This window comes from Dinoponera quadriceps, unplaced genomic scaffold, assembly GCF_001313825.1.
Source record: "Dinoponera quadriceps isolate SergipeBrazil2010 unplaced genomic scaffold, ASM131382v1 scaffold1069, whole genome shotgun sequence".
In the NCBI taxonomy this organism is placed as follows: Eukaryota; Metazoa; Arthropoda; class Insecta; order Hymenoptera; family Formicidae; genus Dinoponera; species Dinoponera quadriceps.
The window spans coordinates 14560-37275 of record NW_014555200.1 but is presented as its reverse complement, the minus strand read 5'-3'; the positions used below and the strand labels follow the sequence as shown (position 1 = coordinate 37275).

General features: G+C 38.9%; 2 protein-coding genes and 1 long non-coding RNA gene across 5 annotated transcripts in view; 2 read left to right on the top strand and 1 right to left on the bottom strand.

The window, feature by feature from the left end:
- The window catches only part of LOC106743469 (elongation factor Tu GTP-binding domain-containing protein 1), a 45226-nt gene extending 34435 nt beyond the window's left edge, over positions 1–10791 (bottom strand). Inside the window, exons 1-4 of the mRNA XM_014617327.1 lie at positions 9656–10791; positions 7142–9582; positions 6921–7043; positions 6236–6381 (exon numbers count right to left, since the gene is read on the bottom strand). Coding sequence (XP_014472813.1) covers positions 6236–6381; positions 6921–7043; positions 7142–9582; positions 9656–9658 — 2713 coding nt within the window. The 5' untranslated portion in view covers positions 9659–10791. The remainder of the gene's footprint in view (positions 1–6235; positions 6382–6920; positions 7044–7141; positions 9583–9655) is intronic.
- Positions 10792–11402: 611 nt separating this feature from the next.
- Positions 11403–14422, top strand: LOC106743472 (THAP domain-containing protein 1-like). 3 transcript variants are annotated; one of them, XM_014617333.1, is made up of 6 exons: positions 11403–11675; positions 11780–11947; positions 12064–12156; positions 12531–12674; positions 13871–13972; positions 14053–14422. In XM_014617333.1, the coding sequence occupies exons 2-6, from the start codon at positions 11798–11800 to the stop codon at positions 14269–14271; spliced, it is 708 nt and encodes a 235-aa protein (XP_014472819.1). In that variant the 5' UTR covers positions 11403–11675; positions 11780–11797; the 3' UTR covers positions 14272–14422. The 3 variants fall into 3 exon arrangements, with proteins under 3 accessions (XP_014472819.1, XP_014472817.1, XP_014472818.1); XM_014617331.1 differs by having other exon boundaries at positions 11404–11675; positions 11761–11947; XM_014617332.1 differs by having other exon boundaries at positions 11405–11675; positions 11761–11947; positions 12531–12665.
- A 401-nt stretch (positions 14423–14823) lies between these two features.
- Positions 14824–21181, top strand: LOC106743468. The gene is made up of 2 exons (XR_001374370.1): positions 14824–19456; positions 20876–21181. It is a non-coding gene; the product is annotated as an uncharacterized LOC106743468 (long non-coding RNA).
- Positions 21182–22716: the final 1535 nt, after the last annotated feature.

Genomic DNA, 22716 nt, shown 5'->3' with positions numbered 1-22716 from the left:
CGTTGAAAACCTCTGCAATTTTAATTTCCAATTTAAACGTAAATATTTTTTTATGTTAGCTCGATAAATATTCAACGGAGATGATGAGAGCTGATCGCAAGATACGAATTATTTTATTTTAATTTAATGTATAATTATTTTAATTGCGTCGCCTAATATCTTGTGATCAGTTCTCATTAGCCCATTTCTTACCTTCATTGAATAATTTGATTCTTAGTGTCTAAATTTCTCCAAAATTTCTATAGCTATAATTATAATGTTACCCCTTTTTCCGACATTCATTCTCCTCATTAAGGAAAGCAAGATAACTCTTCTACTGCGAAATGTCATTTAACGAGACGAACAATAACGCGAATAAATTACACCTGAATTGTAATTACAAATCGAATCACGCCTTGAAAGCGCAGTGTGTACTCGAAGTGTCACAAATGAGAAAGACACACGATCGAACAGACCGAGAATTTTCCTCCGCTGCAAAAATAAACGTTCCACCTCCTTTATTTTAGCGTTTAACACGACTAGCTGTTACGGAAACAGCAGCAAAACGTGAAACGCACCATTCCCGGCCGGCCGGTTCGGAGAGGAGCTCGGATTCTAACGCGAGTTTCCTGCCGTGAGAAAAACTCGTTCACTTTCGTTCACAGTGTACTAAGCGTGACTTGCACACTGACGAATCAGTTCGCGGACAATTCGCGCAAGTTTCAGGCCGAGATACTCGTAACGCGATCGTTAGATCGTAGCAGCATACTTTCAAACCCGTCAATAACTTGCGTGCGTACATTTCGACACGTATTTCAAACGATCGATCGCGACATCGGGAAAAGAAACCGAATCGATATAGCCGTCTGACGACCGATCGGATACATGTAGAGAGAATGTTCTTCAGTCCTTTTTTCATATCGTTTCAATCTTTTCCCCAGCAGAGCAGAACAGACTGTCAGCATAGAGTTTATCTTGTTAAGGATAATAAGCTATAGTAAACTACAGTAATCTTTTTGCAGATTAGACTTCGGTTCCTAAAATATAAACTAAAATACCAAAGTATAACATAAGGCGAATGTCCCAATCAGTGATAGTTTGTGATTGTCTTAATTTGGGACAATCGCATCATTTTCCTTAATAAGCCAAATAATACATCTCCATGTTTATCTTAAAAAATATATTTTTACTTAAAATTTTATATATTATCCATTATAATAGGTGTTAAATAAAATTAAAAGCCATAGTACGTATTAAAATATTACAAGTGCAACCGTGTTGCTAACGGCGACAATTCAAAGTTACTTGCCGGCATCTAAGTTGACTGTTAATATGAGGCTTTTATTTGATCTTTTATAATTATTCTCTAACCTCAAACGATTAAAATAGTACTGTCAAAGTCGAGGCAACATTAAGGATATTTACAAAGTGGAACGAAATCAAGATTATATGTCACTTCCGTCACACTTTTGAAGAGATATTATAAATTAATTTAAATCTTATCACAAATTAAAAAAATATCAGACAATTAGAACCGCAAATATTCAAACTTTCGAACAAAATTAATTTAATATTAGCTAGCTTAACAGTCTCTGGCCATATTATTAGACGCACTTTAATTTTTCTCAATTCATTGACTTCCAAGGACCAGCTTTATAATACGGCTCATCTATTGATCGAATTATATTAAGGAATCATTATTCTATAAAAGGTATTTTTTATGACGTCATTTTACTTGACTGTTAAAATGACTTTGAATAAGTATGAACCCGCGCTGGTTACATTGTTGATAATAACGCGAGAACAGAGGTGAGTGTGTGTCAATTGAAATTTAGTTTTATTTTTGTTTATTTGTGACCTGAAACTTCAAATTCCTTGCTCGACTAACAGAAAAATAAATTTTTGTGTGAAAAATATTAATATTGTTTACAAAATTACGGGTGAAACAAGTGATTTGACAATGTCAGAAGGTTGCGCAGATAAAAGCGCTGGTCGATACCGAGAATCATTTTAATCGAGTAAACATAAAATTAGTAGCTTTTCTTCCCCTCCTAACCAGTATTCTATTAAAAAAATCAAAATAATATGACCAGGACTGTATATTACTAATTTATTGATTTATTTTCACAATAAGATTACTTTGTCACTAATTGGAGGACATTCACTTCTAAAATAAAATAAAATCCTTATATCTTAAAATCCAAACTAAAATAGTACGTATAAAAAAAAAAGGATAATAATAAATTAAGGCAGAGAGTCGATATATTCCTCAGCTACCGAATTGTAATTATAACTTTTTCACTATATATAACTTTTGCTATATAATTTTCACCGTAAAAATTCCCCCCGTGTATCCCGTTCAAACGGCGCACGATAAAATACTCCCACCCTATTATATCGTCCCCGAGTCTCGCTTGCACATCCTAATCGGGCGCGATTAGAATGCACCGACCAAGGGTGCAATCCACTGGACGCTTTATAGGAGCTTCGAGAGGAGCGGGTTTCTCTTTTTTCTTTTATACATACGATTAACGTCATTACGCTGGCTAGAATGCTCCGAGGCGTCTAATGCGAGCGATTTAATAGATCCTGAATTTACCTCCCAAGCGGAAGTGAACTGTAAAAATACGACCGTGTTCATCGCGCGCCTGTTCCAGGCCTTGACCTTAGTGAAAACGTGCGAGCCGGTTGCTGAGATGCGAGAATGCAGGGCGTCGAGGGACTGGTCACTATTGGCGTTACAGAATGTGCGCACGGGAAAGTCTCATTACCTGGTGATATGTCGATGTCCCGACACGAACATACTCGGTAAGCAGTCTGTCCCGCGCACGCCCGTTGAATGCGACGGTCTCACCGGTGATCGGCACGGTGATATCACCACGGCTCATTAAGTTACGTATGTGCGATCAATTGCATTTGGAAACTCGGCTTGCAAGAGACAGGTAGATGAAAGGTAGTGCGAGATATACCAGAGTTAATCGGGAAATCCCAGTAGGTGGAAAAACCACGGTAAATTCCGGTCTTCATCGTCCCGGACTTTGTGTTCAATATGAAATAAACTGGCAAAAACTGGTAAAGACTATGTGACACTGAAATATATTTATGTGACTTTATGTAGGAGATATTTTTGCTTTAATTAGTAAATCATATTAAATCATATAATCGCTATGATCTAAAGTACAACAAAATCAATATAATAATAAAGTCGTTTTTAATGTTTTTTTTTTTTTTATTTAAATAGAATGAATTGAAAATATATGAAATACGTTTTTAAAACAAAAACGTTGGAGATATAAATGTCACAGAATGTTTTATAATAGTTTTTTAGTTCAATGGGAGAAAAATGATAATACAAAATGATAAAACGAAACTAAAAAATTTCACCAATATACGCAGTAAAAAATTTTATGTTAAATTTAATACGTTTCACATGTCCTGAACGGTCCACTTGAATTTTTGTTAATTTAACGCAAACTAAATATGTTGAAGAGCAACGTAAATAGTATGTCAAAGATTAATGCAAAATTAATATATTGATCGGCATTAAAATATAAAATGTGTTATTTTAACACTTACCCTGAATATCAACTTAACACAAATATATGTTAAATTAACACATTAAGGGCGGGAGTCGTAGTACTACGATTTAGCTCGACTGCGGCTTAAAGGCGGGAGTCGTAGTAAAACAATTTAGCTCGACTGTACCTTAAAGTTTTTATGATCACACAAAATATCGCCCGCCGTTAATGTGTTAACATACAAATATGTTAAAAGTTGAAAAAAAAATTTTAACAAGTAACAAAATGTTCTTTACTGTGTAGATCTGGTTCGTATTTATATTTTTTTTAACAGCATTGAAGATGCTATTTCAGTTATAAAGTTTTCTCACTTAACTATGTTCCACAAGCGATTTCTGCTTATTAACTTTATTAAATAGAACAGGACGTAAAGCAAGTCCATACACGCTTCTTTGCGTCTTCCTCTTAATTTAAAAAAATTCTACACGTTAACTAATCACTTCACCAGTAAACGATATAAACGTATAATAATTAACACAGTTGCGTGAAAAGATACATAAAAAAAATATGAACATACAATTGCACGATTGTTACTTGTTTTGTTTATGCGCAGATTCTTGCACACAGCTAAGAGTATAGGACGACTCAGCTTGCTTGTAAATCAGAATATCGATAAAAAGCTTTACTACTTTATTTCACCATTTTTAATAGAAAAGACCAGTTTTCGTCAAGTTTTTCTTACGGAAAATACCAGTTTTTATTTCACCGGGGCACGGACTTTATCCAAGAAATCCAAAGAATTTTGCCAACCCTGAGATATAAGCGTCTCAAATTACATTTATTTGCCGCATCCTCGGTGTAACGCAATCGTCGGTCAAGTTTTTGCAGCAATCAGCGGAATTGGTAGTCGACGTGTTAATTGACTCGAGTATCTCTCGAGTGATAATCCGCCACGGTGCTTTGTGAATTAATGATGCAATTACAAAGTTGCATGTAACTTGATTTGGCTCGCGCGGATGACGGAATACGGAACGTTTTCCGAATCTCTAATTAATTTGTTAGCGTGATCATCGTCTCTTATCGGGATCGTGTTCACTGCGAGAAAGTAAGAGCACGTGACACCAAAAAAGCATGTAACTGTCACTTTTGATCTCTCACGTCTTACTCCGCAGAGGGGCCTATGAGTCACGATCAGCCGACTTACGCCAGCGTGCCGGGCATTCGAGTCTACGGGATGATGTGCGTGCAGGGGAACAGAAGAGGACGACCGTTGCGACATTCGCGCAGTATTCCAGGTGCGCCAGAATGAATTTCATTACGATATCGTGAATTTTAAGGCTCTGAGCATGATTCTCTCTCCGGCCTCTTTCACCGGGAAGGCGTTACTGTTCAACCAGCTGTGTGCGAAATCTTGTACTTATTCGGGTTTAATAACGGTGTGTTGACAGGAGGACACACGGAGGACGAGGAGAAGCCGCGCTTCCCTTGGCACAAGGTGCGACAGCTGATGGCGACGTCTCTCTGNAAACCCCCCCCCCCCCCACCATCGACGGATTTTACACGTTAATTTATGTAATTCGCCAACTACATTTTTATAATTCGCCGATAGCCATTGAAAAGCCCCCCTGATCGAGTTCTCCTGTCTATCCTTCCTGCCTATGCAACTTTCTCGTCCGCTCTCATCCCGATTCTCTCAGATAAACGCGCCGGGATGGAGGATCGTTTGTCCTGACCAATTCTGAGGTCTGTTCTTTTCCGCTGAACTAGACTTATACTTGTAGAACTTATAAGAAAGACAGACATATACGGTTAAGACTTGATGGAAGAAAGAGGAGAAGAGAACTATTATACAAGCTGGTGGTTCAGCGAAACAGAACAGAATCTAATATCATCACGGCCCGCCCCCACGTTTGTAACTTCTGATTCGAAACTCCGTTTTATTCCGAAACCTCGTTTTGTCCACCTGTCCACCGTCGTCCATCGCGCGCGACATTATCGTTTTTATTTAATTACTCATTGTAAGCCCATATTTATTATACTCGTAGTTTTTACGCTAATGTATAATAATTTGAATTGTCGGCTAATTTAATTAAACACACGGTGCATCGATTAACGGACTAATGATGCGACAAAGGAGGACAAACAGCCTCTGCCGGCTAGCGGTGATAACGAGCTACTTAATCGTGCGTGATCATAGAAAGAAAAAATATGACGAGTACACAGCAATCCTGTGAGTTCCCGGAATCCGCTAGTGATCTTTAATCTTGAATAATGACTATTGTATTATGCAAAAACATACGTTCATCTCTCCACTTTGGAGTTGACACGATATATATATATATATATAATGTAATGACGACTCATGTCAAGAGACATTGATATAATACATATTATTATGCTACATACGACTATATAATTCGAATGGAAATTTAAGACGTACTTTTGCGCGTACAACAACGATAATATAGGAAATAAATTTCATTATGGTAAATCTTATTTTCTGGATTAATCATAAAAGACAGAAGAAAGATAAATGACTACAATCGCGAGACTTACAATTAAACTCGATGGGGAAACTCACAAGCGTGCTGTTATCGTGGTTTTGCTTAATTTCTCTCATTACTTCTCTATCAACCGATAGAATAAGAACCGATATGATGTTCTCTCCTGTTGTCACGGTTTTATCGCGAACAGTAGCATATGATATAATTATAGATATATGTGCGTGTATCACTTACCGAGTACATCGGAGTTGACTAAAACGTTACAGCTGTACATCGGCATCACCAACCGTGGACGTCGCAGACTGAAGATCCGTCGGCACGCTTCCTTAAATGTCGACATTACATGACCATTCAACAGTCCTCGGCTCTGATGGTGATGGCTGCAAATGTACGTACGTACCACGTTAAAACCGTGAATTTTATGTGTAACGTGAGTAACGTCAATTAACATCAAATGGTCGAATTTGACCTCGTTGCTTACTTCGTCCCGACGTAATATATACCGTTATCGCTATGTTATTTAAAGCTTAGTACGAAACGCCGTAATACATGATGTTGGTTCTTAAAAAAAAAAAAAAAGGATATAATTGTGAAATTTAATTTATAATAATTTATAATTCAGTTGTAATAAAAAAAAATAAGGATAAGTAAATAAACAATTGCAATCGTTCCAATCCTCGGGAATTAAACTCACGACCGACGCGCTATTATCGCGATCCTTAATATCTTTGCTATCGTGTCTACTTATCTGTCATGTAAGATTCAGTACAATCCTTTTCTAGCGATGCAATTTTAATTTAACAGCAGCACATACGTGCCGTTTACGGGATCAATCTTCTCAATCAAAGATATCGTGTCGCACAACACGATATTGTTAATACGGAAATACTCCGTAATTATAAACATCTCCCCTGCATACCTTTGTGGAACATAAAACATCTCCCACTTCTTCACAATAAAGCAAACTCCCATCATAGGCTCCTCACATAAAGGACCGGCCAATGTAGCGAGTTGAAATCCGTTGATCACGCTGTTGTCGTACCTGAAATAATTGCACAATCATGTTGCACCGAGTGTTAAATAAGGAGCATCGTCGATAATAGGAGACTTTTGAATGGAAAGAAAGAGAGATGTATTTACATCGCTCGAGGATCGTGATTCACGTCCTGGTGATCCCACAACCTCTTCTGCTTGTAATCGGTCGCATTCAACAGGACGTTAGGGCCGCATTTGCGAGGACCGAACGACCATATTCGATCGAATTCCTCCTTCCATCCCGCCTCGTCGAAAGCCGCCTCCAGCTCGTTCCTGAACGCCGCGATCTCCTTTCGCTTCTTGTCCGACACGGACGCCTTGGCGTGATCGTCGCAGTAGTTATCCAACAATTTCATCAAGCCGGCGTTCCTCTCCAGTATCTTCGTGATGCTCTCCGGCAGTGGTCTCGCGTCCATCTCGAACCGACATTGCCGATGGGGCGTCCACATCTCCAGGCTGACCTCCTCCGTCTTCTTCTCGATCGCCTCGTTCACCATGTCGAGCTTCGGCGGCGGCACGATCGTCTCGCGAAGCGGCACGATCGGCTCCGATACGTTAATATCGATCTTCGCGTAACGCAAGTTCAGATCCTCCAGGCACCTCTCCAGGTGGACCTCACCGGCGGTGTTCAAGACGATCTCGCCGTTCTCCTGCATGCGAACGACGGCGCAGGCGTCCGCCTGATTCAACAGTTTCAGGCCGTCGATGAGTCTCGGGAGATCCTGCGGATGCTTCGGCTCGACGGCCACCCTCAGGATCGGGACGGCGAGAGAAGTGAGTTCCGTGAAGGAGGGACAGGCGATCGTCGTGGAGAGAGTCGCGGTCTTCAGCACGTACTTCTCCAGGCCGCCGATCCCGCAAACATTGCCCGCCGGGACTCGGTCCACCGCCACGAGGTCTCTCCCCATGAGAAGATACAACTTCCTTATCGTGACCCTCGTGATGTGCACCTCCGACTTGAGATCACTCTCCACCGTGTACTCGTCCTTGTACATCAGTTCGCCCTTGTTCATACGTTCCAGAGCAATCGCGGGATTGTGCTTCGGCCCCAGGACGAAGAGGTCCTGCCCGACCTGGATAGTACCCGAGTACACCCTGGCGAAAGCCACCAGCGCATTGTCCGGCTTGTCGTCGAGATCCTCGTTGTTGTTCATGGCGGTCTCCTCCCCCCCGTTGACCTGCCGCAACATCCTCTCCGCGTGCCGCTGCCGTGCAATCTCCTTCCTGTGCGCCAACTCCTCCGGCGTCAGGGGCTTCGACTTGTTCTCGGGCAACATGTCCCTGTCCACGGGGAACATCTTCGATACGAACGCGACGGTGGGGTACGTCGACGGGTTGCACTCGAGGAACGCAGACTTCAGCTGCTGAGTCTTCAAGTGCAACGCGCGGAAGTTGTTGTTCCCGCTCAATAGCCGTTCGACCTTCTCACCGCTCAACCTGTCCGGCGCCGGCACCACCTCGCACACCATGTCGATGCAGGCTCGCGCCAGAGGCAGCCACTGCGAGCAGATGGCCTGCAATTGCACCTTAGGATCCGTGTGCCTGAGGTCCCGGGTCGTCAGCTTGACGTTCAGCTTCTCCGCCATGTGCGACAGCTTGCCCTTGTCCTTCCGTATCACCAACGTCTCGTACAGCACCCAGATGTTATCTAAAATCAGCTGCACGAAAAGCGGCTTCTTCGCCTTCTCCTGCGCCCCCTTCATGATCCTCTTCGTCTTGTTATTTACGTAAAAATCCCCCCAGAGCGTCTTGCGCAGAACCTTCTCGCTGAAGCCCAGTTTGTCCGCGTAGATCTTGGCGAACTCCTTCAAGCCGAAGCCCCAGCCGTCGTAGGCGCTGGCGAAGAGAACGTTCCCCTGTTCCGGGGAGAAGTATAGATTGGAATCGTCTATTTCCTCCAGCGCCGACTGCCAGTCGGCCAGACTCCTCTCGTTCGTCCTGTTAGTGGTCGCTGCTATCTCCTCCCGGTCCTCGCGCTCCATCACGTCGCTCGCGAATATCTCGCCCATCACCGCGTTCACTTGCTCCAGGATCTGCGTCAAACGTACGTAGGCGTCCAACGGGGACAGCTTCATCTCCGTGATCAGCCTGTCGATCTTATTCAATATCAGAATCGGCTTCAGACCCTCGATGTAGGATACGGAGAGGACGCTGCGTGTCTGAGGACACACGCCTTCCACCACGTCGACGATGATTAAAGCACCGTCGGACAGCCTGACGGCCGTCGAGACCTCGGACGAGAAATCCACGTGTCCGGGCGAATCGATCAAATTCACCACGTATTCCTCCTTATCGTGCACGTGATGCAGCGTTATCGAACTGGACTTCATGGTGATCCCACGCAGCTGCTCATCCGGTCGGCTGTCCAGATACCGCAGTTTGCCGGCCAGTTTGTTCGAAATGATGCCGTTGCTCGCGACCAGGGAATCCGCCAAGGTGGTCTTCCCGTGGTCCACGTGCGCGAGCACACATATATTCCTGATGTGCGAAACGTTCTCCTGTATCTTGCTCAGTCTGCCCATCTCGATGTGGCGTATTGATGACGTCTGTAATTCGAATAACAAGGTATTAACACATATATGTGTGTATGTATATGCTTCTCTGTGCAATTATACGAACCATTATATTATGTAATATATGTGATTAGGATTGCACAAGAAACGGTAAGTCGACGCGAGCTCTACGTACAAGCGTTAACCGTATAAAAAAAGAAAAGAAATAAGTTAATCGATCACAGTCACGCGTATGTAGTTGCAGTAAACACTATATCACTCGATTCTGTCTCCAAAGTGTGTAAAGTACGTTGAACGCGAGGATGCACGGCGAGCAACACGTTTTCGCCGGTGCGCGAAACATGCCAGCGGACATCGAGCACGTGTCGAGGTCTCCCCTCTTTCCGATGTGCCTCGAAACGCGATACGCAGCAGTGTCGAGGAAAACGTGGTTGACGCTTGTAAACTTCGGAGGTTAGGTTGGGTTCAACGCATCAACGTGTGTGTTTCTCTCTCTCTCTCTCTCGCGAGCACGTTCCCCTCGTATCGCTTCGCGTGTTATTGTGTCGCCGGCCTTCCGCGGAACTTAACAAGCGCGTTATGACGATTCACTCGCGATCCAACTTGTCACCGCCTCTATTCACCGACCGCACGTATACAAGTATGGTGACGAACAAACAGGTATGTATAAACTCTTTCGATCCCAGTGGTGGGAGATGAAGCGACCGACGGAGTCTCATTTCGATGCGCATGCGACAGCCACGTCACGTGACCGTTCTTGACAGATGGGTGTTTTGATGAGACTTGAAAGGTCTCTTATGTGCGCGCGGAGAAAAATATTTTGCTGGCACAGCAAATTGTTAGTTATCACGGGGACATTGAAAAAGTTAGTTTGGACGGCAAAAAGATTTGTTAGGAGTTGCTGTTTGCTGGATGCACGGGCAGAGCAAAATAATTTGATCGACTAAATTTTATCGCTGTCGCAACGACGATTTTACTTCAACAGCAAAATTATTTTCTTCCGTATAACAAATCTTTTTGTTGTCCTTATAATAAGTAGCAGTTTGCTGTGCCAGCAAAATTATTTCGTTTTGGTATAACGCTCTACCAATTTTAATTACAACTATTTATCTGCAAATGTTACTTTACCGGACTTTTAGCTGCAAAAACGTTGCAACGTTGCTAATAAAAAAGTCAAAATACAGCTATTTCAGTTGTATTAATATCTGTAACTAACTAATTTCACAACTAACATCAGATAGTTCTGAATAGCTCGTTTGATGTATTTCGAAGAGTTCTAGAGTTCCTGAAACAAAAAAAAATGTTTCGATTTCTTTCAAAAATTTAGAAAGGTTCGTAAAGATTTGATGTCGAACAGTTCTGATGAATAGCGCACTTGATTCCTCTCGACGAGTTCTAGAGTTCCTAATAAGTAAAAAATATCAAATATTTATAATTGTTAAGAAAAACGACATAGAAAGTTACTTCAGAGGCAGACATTTGAGGTCAAATAACTTCTTCAATATTGGCCGGATCACTTTGAACCATTATAATTTCTTGTAGAACTCGTTGAGGACAATCGAAAATCAGTACTGGAATTCTTAAAAAAAATTTCGATGTGTACTTAAAAATATTTCAAACGTCGCACGCATCAGACAAATAACTTCTTGATTAATGGTACGATCGCTTTGGGCCATAATTTACTCATTGAATGTAGAACAAAGACAAAATGATGTCGACTTGTGTCACCGAATGGAAAGCATCAATAAACTACTAATATTCAGCACTGGCAGTAAATATTGGAACACAGCTGACATGGATTCGCTAGTCACGTGAGAAAATTGAACTGAGGTGATGTTGGGGGATATCCTCTAGGTCCCCTAGAACCAATACTGAAGCTGCGTTCTCTTTGGGCGTTTACGCGCTGTCATTCTATCTTCCTTTGGCATATAATAAACAATAAAGATAGAATGACAGCGCGTGAGCGCCCAAAGAGAACGCAGCCTGAGTGAGTGAGTGAGAAGATAGAGGTTATATATATTTTTTTTATCAAATTTAATATATAGCACTTTCATTATGGTGCAAAACTGCTGCGTGCCAGGCTGTAAAAATGTTTGGAGGCCGAACAGCTGTATAGCATATCACACGTAAGTTACATACATATCTATATATAGTGAAAACCTAACTTATACGATATTGCTTATGTCCTTATGGAAAACTGCCAACATATAGATTTCCTTTAAAAAACAAGGCAAGATTCGTACAGTGGATGCAAGTGGATGAATTGAAAGACATAAATGTGAATCCTGGGAAACGTATCTGCAGTGCACACTTTACACCAGATTCCTTTGAGGAATTCTGCTCAGTGAAGAGGTTAAAAAGGAATGCAGTTCCTTCTCTTTTCGGCGAGGCAGTTCGGGTATAACTTTTGTATATTATTGTCGGCACCTCAGTATGTCAGCAAGTACTTGTATATTTATATAAACTAGATTATGTAAATTATACTTATTTACAAATTACATTGTGTAATTTCAGATAATAGATGACAGTTCAACGGAAATAATAGAAATATGGGAGGAAATTTGTACAGACAGTATATCCGAAGACACAGTAACTGTACTGAATGAGGTTTATATACAAAAAGCTAGCATCACAAGGTGCATGACTTTGTTCTTTCTGACTTACATGCTGATTGGTATGCTGACATGTGCACTCCTCAATTTACTATATAGAACAGAATATGAAAGCCTTCCAGCTTATAAAAGTTCACTTTATGAAAGTGATGACATAAATTGGCTACTTTACTATTATCTGTTTTAATGTTGAATGTTAAAGTAAGTAGGAAAAGGATACACACAAGTCAACATGCGAATGGATTTCATGTAGCATGGAAATCGTGCATCCTATGGATGCTAGCTTAATACACAAAATTTATTTTGTAAAATTACATGTGATACATATAACATATACAACAATTAATATTTCAATTGTTACAATTATAGGTAACTAAAATAGAACAAAAAACAAGACAAGAAGTAGAAACAAGACAAAAAATAGACCAAGAAATGAGACAAGAAATAGACCAAGAAATAAAACAAAAAACTCCCTTATCAAGTACAGAAGAATATGATTTTTCAGTAAGTATTGTAAGTAAATCCTCATATATTCATAAACAAATTCTTTATCTCGATCTCAGTATCCCATACAGCATAAATACTCAAAGAAACATTGTAGAAACTGACATTCCAGAGATATTTGATATCTCTAGGACATCATTAAGATATCTTTGAACATTTGTACTATATGGGATATTACTTAAAAAAAAAAATACATTATTAAATTTCCACGAGGACAAATTAAATTATAAACTATAAGTTATAACAAATTATAAACAAATAAAAAATGTTACATACTTTGCATCAATAATTCTTTCATACGATTCTCCACATTTTGTCCGTAAGAAAATCCTTTTTGTGCGCCCAGTTAAGACAAGTTATAACCAAATAAAAAGATTTGATATACTTTGACATTTAACTGAATAGATCGATGTAGCAGAGTGACATCAAAAAACGTCATATTGCCGTCAATTTCACATTCACTGACATTACTCTGCAACTTAAAGAGACCAGACGAAAACTTTGACAAGAAATAATGATTCTATTATTGTGATTGAGAACATTCATATGAAGACTCAGCTGTGTTAAAACTCGGTTGAAACAACCGGAAGCAATTGATTGTTCGGAAACCTCCTATAGAAATCCTGTTCCTGCAACCAAGTTTTGTCTAAATTGTTTTGGTCTATTGCTGTTCTCGGACAACAATTAATTCAGTTATATTAATGAAGTTTCCCTTGTATTATCTTAATAGAAAGATCTTTATGAAATTATATGACGAAAAAAATCTTACATGAAATATATGATGCTGCAATTATGTCAGTATGTTAAAGAAAATATATGTAGAAATATTATTTTTTTAAATATTAATAATTGTTTGCATAATTATTTTCTAAATAATATTTCGGCAAAACAGTAACGATATAACGAGTTATCTTAATCGGAATATTTACGAAATTTAATTTGGAAAGAATTTGCCCAATATTTGAGAAAAATATTTCAATTATATTATGTTTAAGAAATTTATAAATATAATAATAAGTGGAAGAACCAAATTAATACATTACACATATACTTGTAAAATATACAATTACTTCTAAATTAAAATTTAAAAATGTTGTAACATGAAATATTATATTTAACAAAAAATTTTTACCGTAAAATTACATGTGAGGCATAATATGTAACAATTGACACAAGAATTCATGTTTCAATTGTTTCAATTACAGATAACTGAAGTAGAACAAAACGTAGAACAAGAAACGGGACAAGAAATAGACCAAGAAACAGAACGAGAAACACTCCTATCAAGTGTAGAACATGATCTTCCAGTAAGTATATTATAAACAAATCCTTGTGTATCCGTAAACAAATTCCTGTTCATCAACTTATCGTATGATTTTTATTTTAGATTGCGAATACAGTAGAAACCAAAGATGCTTCTGTTCAAACATTATCTGTGTATTACGAGTTCCGTGAAGAGATGTGGAACTTGCGAAAAAAAATAGCAATGTTACGGTGGCAGATAAAACAGAGGGACTTAAATATTTCCAACACGCAGAAGTTGATCAATCGTTTGATAAATATTAGAGACTCCAAGAGAAATACAGATCCTCCAGCTGGAGAATAAACATATCGATTAATCGCAGTTGTAATTGAGTGAAAAAAAGACATCGTTGATATGTTGAGTAGCATGTCATGCGAAAAGAACGAGTAACAAGACGCGCAGTAACTCTCATTGTAGTTGCAGTCATTAAAAATCTTTTATTTGTTTCAAATAATTCGTCCGCCCGTCGCAATTACAAAACACCTTCCACGGTATTACGCACGGTATTACGTCGGAATCCCATTGAGCGTGTGTCGTCGCGTTCGACAAATCAATCGGTCGACATCCAAAGAGATCCCGAAGCGCCGGCTTTATTAAGAATCACTACGCTCGATGCGGTTGTATATGTGACATAAAGTATTACGTCTTACACACTATTTTATATATATATATATATATATATATACATACATACACACATATATATATATATATATATGTATGTATGTATGTATGTATGTATGTATGTATGTATAAGATATACATACTCTTTTACGTTTGTTATGTTTAACCATATTTTCTCCCTTTCTTTCTCTTTTTTGCTTTCTTTCAACCCTATGACAAAATACNATATATATATATATATATATATGTGAGTGTATATATGTATGTATGTATATATACATATACGTAGGCCGAAGTGACGCGATGTCGTACGTGCGAACAGTTCCATCTGTTTGGAGATCGCCGTTCTCTCTTTCTTTTCCTCATCTTTTTCTACAGCCCATCGAACGTCTAACGATGACTCATAATTTCGAAACACCAATGATGCAATGCATCGCGACTCTGTCATTCTCTCTCTGTGTCATCGTTATCTGCGATACCTATCCACGTTCGTTGCATCGACGCCACCTCGTCAAAAAACCGTTCATCACAATCTGGTTCGTGTATTTTTTTTCTTCTCTCCGTTCACACATTGTCACTCACTCATTTATCGCTGGTAATTGAAATCACGGCCAAGCGATTACCATATTTTCAGACTCATTCTCTTTTCTTTTTTTCCTTCCTTCCCACTCGATCAGTGGAAATTTGCAATCACAGCATTTTCAACGCGCGTCACTCTCGACGTGGATCACAATCACATTTACAAAAAGTGTTACCGCGACAGAGGACAAAGTTGACGATATACAAAGGTGCTCTGCGTCGTCTACATCGGCAGAAAGTACAATTAGCGAGCTACAGCTATATATACGTACACATATACATATATATTTATAATATTTATATACATACATACACACACACACACACACACATGTATGTGTGTGTATATATATATAATTTCTATACTTATTTACTTATATCGCATCTCTGTACCGAGAGAATTGTGGCGGCTCTGACAGGAGATGAAAACAGCGCTGAGAACAACGGATCGATGGGAGTTTTCGTGGAATGTTTTTTGTTCTACATCTTTTTTCTTTCTTACGACTTTACTTTCCCTCGACCTTTTCAAACATATGCCGTCAGAAAAAAAGAGAAAAGGGTAGGTTGGCAGGTAATGGTAGTTTCTTCAAGATGAAGTATCTTCGTGATGTAGACGAAACGGAACTTCCGTCGATATGTTATGTCGACGAAACCTTCGGGTACCGAAACTCGGTACCAGCGATTTTCTACTATCTACTTTCTTTCACTCTCTCATTCTCCAGCCGATTGTTATAGAAGCCTACTTGTAAGATTGACATTTGGCCGATCTACGAGAAGAAGAAGCATACAGACTGACTTAAACGCTTCCCCGGCAAACTTTGCGTATGCAAATGTGTCAAATTTTTTAATACCATTTCACATCTTTTAAAACACCTTTCAAATTTCGTATATTGTTACATTTAATTTTTCGAGTGGCAACAAAAGTTATTTGTATCTTCCTCGATTGTTCTACTCTTCTTAAGGCTCTGGAACAGTCGCTGTGACTGTCCTTGTTTGATGACATCAGAAGCGAGAAAACGCATGCCAAAATTGTTTGCGTTATGCTTTCAAGTAAAAAGATATATCTACTAAATGACATTTGTGATCGGTTCAGCGTACTTGTAAAATTGGACGAACACTTTTCTTTTACTCGAACAATTAATAAATAGTTGCAAAATTAATTTGACACAGAATCTTCTTTTTCAACCTCTTCTTTCATGATTTCGTCAATGTCTTGCGATTACTTATTGATTGTTCGAGTGAAAGAAAAGAGTTCGTTCAATTTTACAAATCTGCCGAATCGATCAGAAGTGTCATTTTACGGATACATCTTTTTATCTGAAAGTATAACGCAAAAAATTTTGGCATACGTTTTTTTCTCGCTTCTGACGACATTAAATGTGGACAGTCACAGCGGCTACTCCGCAGCGTTAAATTGCTTTGAAAAAATCTCCAAATTTTATTAGAACTTCCTGTACCTTTCCTTGAAGATCACGTAGTTATTTTATCAAGAATCAATTGCAAAATATTTTATTTTTAATTATTTTATTTTGAGCATTTTTTTACAATGGCTCGGACACAAATGATATCCTGGTCGCCACTCGGAGGGTTAATTAAGAAATATCGCACTTTTAATCAAGAAATTATCCCGAGAAACATCAATTAAAAATATTACTTAAATTATAACATTGCTCAGATCTAACAAAGTATTTTACGAAGAGAAGGTATACATAAGCGCTGTACGCTCTTCGCGTCCGTAGAACCACAACACACTCTTCGACGGCCGCATCGTATTCAGATCGACACGGGAGATCGCACGGGAGAAGCAGCTGACGTTCGTTCGTTTGGTTATCATCCGCGATCACGCGATCGTCTTAAACGTAGTATCATAGTAACTCTAAATGTATAAAAATGCCCATCGTTACTTGCGATTCTCGCAACAAAATTGCACAGTCAATCTTTACACAGCGCAAACACAGCTACAATGGTAATTAATTGTTCTCCTATAATATCATTCGATGCGGATTAACTTTCTATCGGATAGAAAATAACGTAATACGCGCAGTGGGGTACAATTTATCCCTATCGATTAGAATCTCTACGCGATAACAATTAAATTTCTAGCCAATTCCGCTCGAACGTCCCAAACCTCGGCTCGCTCAGAAATGCCTCTCTGAACGTGATCGGCGTGATCACGTCTATGATTCTACGATTGAACTTCGCCAAAAAAACGAAATCTCGCGAAGGAAGTACGACGACACGCCGTGCGCTCCAAGTACTTGCCGGCAGTGGGCGGCCACCCTGTATACTCGGTCGCTTCTCGATCAAACAAATCGCATTGCTCCGACGACAGACAGCTGTTTTCACCGTGATTTGAACGCGGAGTAACGAACGACACATCTCCGCGTGAACGCGAGTCGATCGACCCGTGATTTCGCTGCTCCAGCGGTTTCCTGTCTCTCGGAGTGAAGAAACGAGTCAGTACGATCTACGCTCAAGCACGGATCACATCTGTCTATATATACGTATATAATATCAAGTATATATATGTATATATATTGTTGATTGGGAATGCTAAAGGCACCTAATGTCTCGCTGAATGCTGTCCGCGCATTGACGATTAGACGATACTTCAAGTGCGCCCGGTTCGCGAGGATAATTCTCGCTGATCGACGGCGGCTCGGACTCGATGATCCATGATTGGGAGAATTACTTTAAAAAAATAACTCGTTACGTTACTGACTTTGAAAAGAAAAAAGATAACTCGTTACCGTCATCGTTATTCAAGAAGTATTACTTTGGAAAAATAACTCGTTACAGCCATTGTTGTTCGAACGAGTCCCTGTTATTTCTTTCACTATAAATTTTCACGATCTTCTCACAACCTTCCTGCACTAATTTTTCACGAGTTTCTCTTTACGTTTTGGCCATCCCATGTGCACATACTCTACGTATGCAAAATAACGATTGTATTTGTTTTAAGGATTGTCTACAATAGCCGTATGCAGTAAGCTAATTGACTAACCACAATCGACATTTCTGTAAGAATCCAATTGGATTAGCTTATTGCTTATTGCTAAGTCAATTAGCTTATTGCTTATATCTTATTGCTATCGATATAAGAATATATTATATATAAGAATTATACACACACACATGCACGCACGCGCACACTGCGAACTAGCTTACGTAATCAGCTTAGTTTATTCTGCTATTAATAGACCGATTGAAAATTGTATATTTGTGTATAATTATGTATTGTAAATTTAATGTAATCATCTTAAAGCTCACCTTGAACCATATTATGCTAGATAAAAAATTTTGAATCGGTCCATTAACAGTAAAATGAACTAAGCTGATCACGTTGCGTGGTTCACCCTGTATATATAAAAAAGAAATATATATATATATATATTCTTACGTCGATGCTTACAGCTTATTTTACGGCTATCGTAGACAGTCCTTTACTGTTGCTCACAAAATACGACTACGTCACAGCTACGAGTGGAAAAAATAGAAAGAGAATAGCACCGTTACCAAGTCGTTACTGAAAAATGTAACTCGTCACGGTAACAATGCTTGAAATGACACATTACCAACCTCTGCAACGAATTCGGTGTGCACAGAACTTTTCTCCCGTCGAACCGAGAGCGAATTTCGCGCACAGCCCAAACTGACATCCGAATGCGGTCGAGGGCGCACCGCTCTGTAATAACCCTTAGATAACAAGATTGGTCGGATCCGACCGGATCCATATTCTGATGCTTCCGCGAACACGCTTGCAAAGCGTTATATTTCAGATACTTCATACATTTTGTTTGATGTATTTTATTTACTTTTAAACTTCCGGCATATTATGAGAGTAAGAATGTCTGGTCGAAGAAATTAGTTGAAAATCTGCAGAACGCTTCTCTACGGGTCGGATTCGATCCACGTGAACCTTGTTATCCGAGGCCTGACCGAGGCAAAAACCGGATCCTCAATACATTACGAGACCGTCGTCATCGTTTACGCGTATTACAGTCAGTCGATTAAAGCGACTTGCGTTTAAAGCTACGCTCCTTACAAGGTAACATCAAGAGACGATCGGAGCTCCCGAGATTCGATCCGTCCAGCCGGATATTTTTGATTGAGCGACTTCCACAGCTATCTTCACGACTACTCGGTGTGCAATATTTATTTATACAGTGTACAAGGACTACAATTTCGATTTCGTCGCGTTCATCGGACCGTTCTGTCTCTCTCGCCGTTAACACTCGAGCGGACGACCGCTCTTTCCGTCCAAAGGAGAACTCGCATTTCTACGGTAAGATCCCTATAAGCGCATAATATTCTCAGAATATTATATGAATATTATTCAATATTAAAATAATATTCTTATATTCTAAGAATGTTATATAATATTTTTTAATATTATAGGAATATTCTATTGATGTTATATGTCCACTTCACATAATATTTTTGGCATATTATAAAAATGTTCTCAGAATATTTAAAAAATAATATAATAATAATAATATAGAAAAAAAATATATGTATAATTTTTAGTATAAAACGTATTTTTACACATAATTATTCCGACTTTACCGATATAATAAAACAATTGGTATTGCAACACGTTTGAAATAAAAAATTACAATTATATATATATATATGTGTGTGTGTGTGTCTGTGTGTTTTTTTAACAATTGGTATTGCAATACGTTTGAAATAAAAAATTGCAATTATATATATATATATATATATTTTTTTTTTACATAGAGTTGAATATTTAAAAAATATGTAATATTACAATAACATTAAATAATATTACTGGAATATTCTTAAAATATTATGTTTAATATTCTAAGTGTCTAAGAATATGCCTAGAATATTAGTTAATATTAAATAATAATATTTATATATATTAATTATATATTAAATAATATAATTATAAATAATATGCGCTTATAGGGATGGCCCGATACGACGTACAACGGAGATAAAAAATTGATCAATTCATCTATCGTATAATTATACTGGTACACTCACGAGGACCCCGCGATCGATTCTCGGGAGCAGGTCTAGTAAATAGACGTTCTACATACAGAACTATCGTTATTACAGCGATCGTTTACGGCTCTATCAGGTGGCACGCTATATCGTGTGCGACTCGGAGCCTGCGGACTCGTCCTCGCCTCTCGAAGTCGTCGAGGACCCTCACGAGTCCTCGATGACGCCACGGAGAAAGTAAGGACTCAATGACACAATGACAGGCGATAAATATTCTAGTAGAAATTTTCTGATTTAAAAGCATTTGGAAATATTCACTTTTCATGTTTACGCCCTAGAAATTATGTGACTGTTGTCCTCATGTCAAAATTTGATTCTTTGTTTATAATGACCCCTTATTTAATTCCACGTTTCTTATTCCCCTTTCATTGTGTCCGAGCTCTGAGAGGTAGAAAAATACACATGCGCGAGGTCGAGGGCGAAAAACGAGAAGAAAAATAATACGTCCTCGGCTCCGTATTGTGCACTCCGCACTCGCGCACACGATGCGAAAAGCTATTGTATGAATCGCCCGAGAGTTCCACGTGGAACTTGACGAACAGTTGCGAAACCCTAATTCACGGGACCTACACGTCTACAAGTGTAATTAGCTAGCCGACCTCGTTCCAAACATATCGCGTCTGTAACTGCTATGCGACTCTACCTTCTTCTCCTTTTCTTCTGTTCTTTAAAGCCTACGTCGCCGAGAGCTCACTCTCTCCGTTGGTGCTTAAGATACCCGGTTACACGGTGGTTTGGTACCTTACGAACGGGCGATGGAATAGGAACGAATCTGCCGGAGGAACTCGATCTGTCTTCGACGCTACGCGACGCGCCTTTTTCTTTGCAGCTTCGCTCGATTACGCGACGTTCCGCCGTCTCTGGACGACGCAACCGTCCGTTCACCGAATATTCCAAAGGTGGGATCCTATCGTATGTATACAGAGCGTTTCATAACGTGCGGATGTTAATTTAAGAAATAAATTCATGACACGAAAATGATACAAAAATAAGCAAGGAATATTAAATCATCTTCTGAAACATTGATTTAAAAATATTTTCATACAATATTTTATGTTTTTCAAGCGTTACTTGATCATACGAGGTCTGTTCAAAAAGTATCGCGAATTCTGAATTTCCGCGGGTTACGTATATTCGATTTTCGATTTTTTGAAGTGCTTCGAGGATTGGAGAAAACGTTGGCACAAGTGTATAATATCTGATGGGGATTACTTTGAAGGAGACAAAATAGATATTCATGAATAAATAATTTTTGAAAAAAACACAAAATTCGCGATACGTTTTGAACAGACCTCGTATATCGTTCCAAAATATTAAAATCATAGTATAGAAATATTATTTTTAATGCTTGGCTCAAATATTGTTAATAATGACGTATACAACATTAAGAGCTACATATTTGAAAACATTATACGTTATAAGATATCATTGTGATAATGATTGTTAATGTTAACGTTGTGTTAATGATTTTTTGCTTACTGGGACGTTTCATGTTTCACTAATTCTCGCTAAAAACTCAGCTGACGTAGCGTCTTCACATATTTCTGTCTTTAAAGGAAATGCTCAAAGCGACCACACCTTGGATTTAAAGACAAACTTCTAAAATCCAAAATCGGGACGTAAGACGTTTTCAAGATATCTTTAAGGCGTCTTATTTATAGATATTTTCAAAATATCTTTAAGATATCTTAAAGATGTCTCATGTCCCGATTTGGGACATTGTGCTGTCTAGGATCTTATCATTGATCTTCTAATACGTTCAAAATATTCCGAGTGTTATTCTGATCCGCTGGTAACTTTCTTCAATACGCTGGTGAAATGCATCAACATTGTCTACCGTTGTATCGTAAACCATAGATTTTAAGTGTCCCTGCATGTAAAAATTTGGTGGATTCAAATCTGGCGACTTAACAAAGTTAACAAAAACCTAATGAAAAATAATGAAGTGCGAAAATGTATGAAAATGAAGTATGAAATATGAAAATCTATAACTCGGAAGCAAAGTCAGACAGGACAAATGTATACGACGAACTTTTGTGTTACTTTTATGTTCCGAATTCATTTCTGAAATTATATCCATATATTATGAAACATGCATCTATCTATTCAAATACTCGCAGTTTTCACCGCACGCGTACATATCATTTATTTACGCTATATTCATTTAACCCTCTATCGTCGGCTGTATAACTTTTAAATTATATACACGGATTCTCATCATTTCTCACTTATTCGCGCTCACCAACTTCAGTAATATATCTCTCTCTCTCTCTCTCCCTCGAAGTTACAAGTTACGGAAACTCTCTGTTCTAAACCTTGCGTCGTATGACGGATGTTTCTCTTTTCACTTAATTTTTCGCTACGTAATGAACGTCTTCTCGAACGTCCGATACATGAATGTCGAAACGTTATTAATCTGATCAATAGAGGGTTAATACCCGTTAATACCGTATTTATTCGATCACTTTACACCGTGTATTCGTTGAATTCACCATCGTGCCGAATTCTTTTCGC

Bases quoted from the DNA above. Each gene is read 5' to 3' on its own strand.
- LOC106743472 (XM_014617331.1), top strand. From the start codon at position 11,605: ATGGTGCAAAACTGCTGCGTGCCAGGCTGTAAAAATGTTTGGAGGCCG. The intron at 12,157-12,530 runs GTTTATATACAA...TTACAATTATAG, and splicing joins CAGTAACTGTACTGAATGAG to GTAACTAAAATAGAACAAAA. The intron at 12,675-13,870 runs GTAAGTAAATCC...TTTCAATTACAG, and splicing joins ATGATTTTTCAGTAAGTATT to ATAACTGAAGTAGAACAAAA.